This window comes from Cucurbita pepo, chromosome 16, assembly GCF_057944985.1.
Source record: "Cucurbita pepo subsp. pepo isolate OVF chromosome 16, ASM5794498v1, whole genome shotgun sequence".
NCBI lineage: Eukaryota > Viridiplantae > Streptophyta > Magnoliopsida > Cucurbitales > Cucurbitaceae > Cucurbita > Cucurbita pepo.
This window is the reverse complement of record NC_141813.1, coordinates 3,147,817-3,153,281: the sequence shown is the minus strand read 5'-3', so window position 1 is coordinate 3,153,281 and position 5,465 is coordinate 3,147,817. Positions and strand designations below refer to the sequence as shown.

At 38.0% G+C, this 5,465-nt stretch overlaps 1 protein-coding gene across 1 annotated transcript; it reads right to left on the bottom strand.

Annotated features, from left to right (window-relative positions):
• Positions 1 to 2,113: 2,113 nt before the first annotated feature.
• On the bottom strand, positions 2,114 to 2,629 carry LOC147787860 (uncharacterized). Its single transcript, XM_087118747.1, has one exon. The coding sequence runs from the start codon at positions 2,627 to 2,629 to the stop codon at positions 2,114 to 2,116; it is 516 nt and encodes a 171-aa protein (XP_086974873.1).
• Positions 2,630 to 5,465: the final 2,836 nt, after the last annotated feature.

Here is a 5,465-nt window from a genome sequence, read left to right as displayed (position 1 = left end):
GTTGCACCATGTTGAGCTGACAACGAAAACTCTCATGTTAGCTCTTTCGTAAACACATTTGCTACTTGGTTATCTGTATTCTTCCTTCATCGCTTTCTACCAAGCCTCTTCATATGTCTCTGACTTATTATCTTCGTCTTCTACAATAGTTGTGTTGGTATACTTAGGATTTGACCTTTGGATTCTATTTGATCGCCTAAGTTGTTGATGTGTCGTCTCATTTCTATCAGATTCTCTTGATTGAATCACTTTTTGTTCGTCAATATCAATGTCACTTGGATCTTTAGGCACATCAACATTTAAATAAATGTGCCTAGTTAGCTCCCCCATCTTCTGTTGTAAATTTTTTTCGATTTTGTTTGAATCGAGTAAGTCTTTCTTCTCTAAGGACCACCATGAAGATGCTTCATCGAAAACTACATCTCTTGATGTATAGTATTTTTCACTTGTTGGATCACAACACTTCCACCCTTTCCTTTGATTGTCATATCCAACAAATATGCACTTGACTGCTTTCTTGTCAAACTTGCTACGTAGATGGTCAGGCACAAATACATAGCAAACACAACCAAATACTCAGAAGTAGCTAACTGTAGGTTTCATGTCCCATAGTATCTCAAATGGTGAGACAAACCCTAGCCTTGGTTGGGGAAGTTTGTCGATCACATGGGCAGCCCGTTCGCATAGCTTCAACTCAAAATCTTCCTGGAACATTCTTTGCATGTAACATGCTTCGACAGATTTCTGCAAGATGTTGATTTTTTCTTTCTGCTACACCATTTTGTTGTGGTGTGTTGGCACATGTAGACTGACGTCCTATCCCACACTCGTGTAAATATTGATCAAATTCATTTGACGTGTATTCTCCACCATTGTCTGAACGTAGACAACAGATCTTCTCTCCTATTTCTCCTTTGATCATCATCTTGAATTCTTGAAATTTCGAAAATGTGTCAGACTTTTCTTTCATAAAGAAAATCCACACATATCTTGAGTAATCGTCAATGAATGTCACCATATACCGCATTCCGCTGATCGATGCTTGTTTGACTGGACCAAACAAATCAGAGTGAATTAACTCTAATGGTTTCTTCGCTTTGAAACTTGATTCTTTGTATGGTAATTGATGAGCTTTACCATATTGGAATCCAACACACACAACGTCTGTTTTGACTTCAAGTTGAGGGAGACCTTTCAGCATGGATTTTTCCATAATCAGCTTTAACTTGTGGTAGCCAACATGTCCCAGTCTTGCATGCCATAGATCTGTTGTCTCATTCTTCCGTGTCTTGTCAAGATAGGCAGACTCTGCAGATAGAACGTAAATGGAATCCACTCTTCGTTCTTCTATTGTCGGCTTTCCTGTTATCTTAATATCTTCATAGACTTTCACATCTTTTGGCCTAAACAAGACATAGTTTCCTGATGTTGTTAGTTGTGAAACTGACAACAAATTCTTCTTTATTCCTGCTACATGATAGACATTATGTAGTGACACTACATCAGATTTATTGCCAGGCATGATTGTCGTATTGCCGATCTGAGCAATTGACAACTGTGTGTTATTTTCTGTGCATAACATACGACTTCCTTTGTACTCTTTCTTGTCTTGCAATTTCCTCTAATCGCCAGTCATGTGATTTGAGCATCATGAATCAACGATCCAATCATTCTCATAATCGATATGGTCTCCCATCATCGCCGTGAGTGCTTGCTCATCTTCTTCTAAGGCATACAATACCTCTGCATCCCATTCCTCCTCCATCTCCATGTTGGAGGATGCCACATTGCTCTCGATAGATTTTTTCTTGGACCAACAATCTCTGGACATGTGGCCCTTCCTCCCACAATTGTAGCAAATACCCTCAAATCTTTTTCCTTGAGAACTTTGGTTGTCGTTCTTCTGAGCTCTCATTGGTTGTACAATTTCTTGGTGACTTCTTCTTTTGTCACCATTGTATCCGCATTTTGTAGATGACCTATTATTGCTCTGGCTTTCACTTGTGTAGAGTGCTTCTTCTTCACCCTTCAATGTGATGCCTCCCATTTGTTTAGCCATGACTTCTTGGTTGGCTAGCAAATTTTCGAACTCTACAAGTGATGGTTGAGTTGGTCATCCTTGTATAGCAATAATGAAGCTTCGATAGTCTGGTCGCAATCCGTGGATTATGATCCTCTTCATTTGAGATTCTACAATGGCAGACTTCGGGTCTAGTTCAATAATCTCCCGACAAATCGGCTTGACCTTGTGGAAGTACTGAGCAATCATCATGTCACGTTGTGAAATTGACAACAACTCGTTCTCCAGAAGTTGTAGTCTTGTATCGTTCTTCTTTGAGAACAACATCACGAACGTGTCCCATGCTTCTTTCGGTGTCTTGTCATCCCAAATATGCTCTAACATCCCTTTTTCGATTGTGGTCTTCAGGGCAAACATTGCTTTGCCTGCTTTGATTCTCCATTTGCGCAAGGCGCCGTTAGAATCATCCTCTAGCGGTGTAGTTTCGCACCCGCCAACGATCTCCCAAAGATCATGTCCTTGTAAATAGGACATCATGCATGTTGCCCACGTATTGTAGTTGTTGTTGTTGAGTTTCTTGATTTCTCCAACGATTTGAAAATCACCCATCGTGTTGGTTATGTTGGGTTTTATGTCCTAAAACTCATAGTTTGTAAACAAAGATATATTCTATTTTCAATAAAGTTATTATTGATGTTTATTCAGTAAAAATTGTTATTGAATAAAGTGAACTTTACGATCATTAATCTAAATCCAATAAACTAAGAACACTATGGCTATAGTATGACTACTTGAACTATATGTAGAGACATAAGAGTGGATCAAGTTCAAGTATATAGTCAAAATGATATATAGTATAAGGATAAGGCTGAGTACCTTATTCTGGGGACACTATGGATGCGGCCCACTTTTGTATATGATATAAACAATGTGATCACTAAATTGTGCATGTGGAGACATGTGAGTGGGGGCGTCCTATGCAATGAGTATTGCATAAGATCGGACCATGAAGAAAACCACTCTCACTTTATAAAGTCGTTTACTGTTGAGACTGATTTTCTTTTCATTCGATAACCTAGGTAACTCAGTTTTAATCCTAAGCTAACCATGAACTCCTATTTATTCGAAATTATCCTTAGATTTGCATGGGTGAGAGTGGCTCTAGTTCGCCGACTCAACAGGCCTCCCATTTCAGGGGTAAGACTGGGTGAATGGCTGGGGACGTGGGGTGCAAGACGGAATTCACTCCTACCCACTTTTAGGGATAGAAGAAAGGTAGTTCCCTTAAGCACTGACTCCAGGTCTTGAACAAGGGGCCCCACCCTCTCATTGGCCTGAGAGGGATTCGGTTTACTGGTTGGACCACAAACCAATTGTTCATTAGAGGATCAGTGAGACATAAGGAACACGAAGTAACTTCAGGGGTAAAACGGTAAATTGACCCAGCTCTAGTTACGAACAACCTGTGAAGGATCGACTTACTAATCATGGTTATATCAGATGGACAGAAATATATCTATAGTGAGGGGAGTGCAACTACTAGGCTATAGTGGAGTGTCCTAGTAGTTAACGAATGTTGGTTAACCAGGTTAATGAGTTTAATCGGTTAATCTTGGATCGTTGGAGCCCATGATCTATAGGTCCATTAGGTCCCTCTGCTAGCTCATATCGGACTAAACAATAGAACAGTGTGACGAGTGAGTTCGAAGTGTTCGAATTCAAATTAGGGAATATGCGTTACATATATACGATATATTTAACCGCAATTTTGTTTTATTTATGAATTAAACGAAAAGAGAGAATCTGAGATATTTAAATAAGATTTAAATATCTTAATCAATTATGTGTCGGAATTGATTGGGATTGACATTTGAATTAATATTAAATATTAATTAAATAGTTTAATTAATCATTTAATGTTACTTTAATTTGAAATTCATTATTCAAATTAATTGTTTGAATTAAAATGAATAAAGTCAAAATGTTGACTTTCATCTAATGGAAAAATCCATGTTAGTGGAATTTTGAGGTGTCAAAATTTTGTTTAACCAAACTTATGTTTGCCAAATAAACCCCACAAGTTTGAGTGGAATTTTGAGTGTCAAAATTTGGTTAACTCAAACATGCATGCTTGCCACATAATCCCAAACATTTGAGTGGAATTTTAAGTGTCAAAATTTGGTGATCTCAAGTTTGCATGAATATGCAAACTTGACTCTTTAAATAGAGTGATCATGATACTTGGAAGGGATTCTTGATCTTGATGAAAAACCTTGAGAAAAACCTCTCACAAACACTCTCTTTCACATATACAAAATCCCTCCCAAGTTTAGTCACTCACCGGATTCCACAATCCCGTTCTAAGGTCGGAGGATAGTGGAGAAGACACTAGTGGTGGTTCGAAACCGGTTCGTGAGGCAAAAGGAGTTTGAACTACAAAAGGTTAGTATTTAAACTCATTAAGTTTTAATACTTATGAACATGCTAGTTATTTACAATAATTGATGTTCTAAAAGCGCCTAAGATCCAAATTGCTTCCGCATGTGTTATATTAACACCATCAGGTTATGCATCAGTAATACCAAACAAGCTCTTTCGACACCATACTTGCAGAGTCACAGACTACTCACGACACAAAAGAAACTCACTCACTACTAATCTCACGAAATCGTTTCTGATGTGGAAGATTAGACAGAGCTGCAACCACAGAGCATACTAAGAATTCCAAGAGATCAGATAACCTACATTAACCTCGCAATGGTACCAGCTTGTTGAACACAACTCTCTGTGGGAAACACTCGCACACTTTATTAAGACCAATCGAGAAGAGATTTACAAAACACTCGGTAGAAACTACTACCTTGTATTGCTTGTGATTTCTTGGGATGATGAACTAAATAGGATGGAGGGGTATTTATACTAAGTAGTCAATCTATTCCTAAAATTTCTAACCTTTTCCCTAAAATACCTAAATCATTTTCATAAATTTATTCCTAAAATCCCTAAATCATTTTCTTAAATTTATTTCTAAAATTCTAAATCATAAATATAATTATTCCTACAATAATTGTTGGGCTTGACCCTATTGGGCTAGTGATGACATTTTAACACTAGGGACAACAAAGGTAGATGATTAATGAAGAATCGATTACAACTTGGGGACCTACACGGTAGCTTAGAGCGCAGTAAAGGGTAAGCTCAAACTTCCTATAGACCAAAAGAAAGTCGTGGAAACCTAGTAGAAGAAGGAAGCGATGAAGGCCTACAAGTAGGTTGGTTACTAAATATATTTTTATACTTACACCTTTCTCCTTTTCTAGTGTACTGGTCAAGGTGGGGAGATGCTTGGGAGCTCTACTATTACAGAGGGGTGTCGACTCGGAGTGTTATTAGTCGTATTCGTCCTGGGCCATGAATTAGTTGTATAATTTTTTGGGTTGATTTT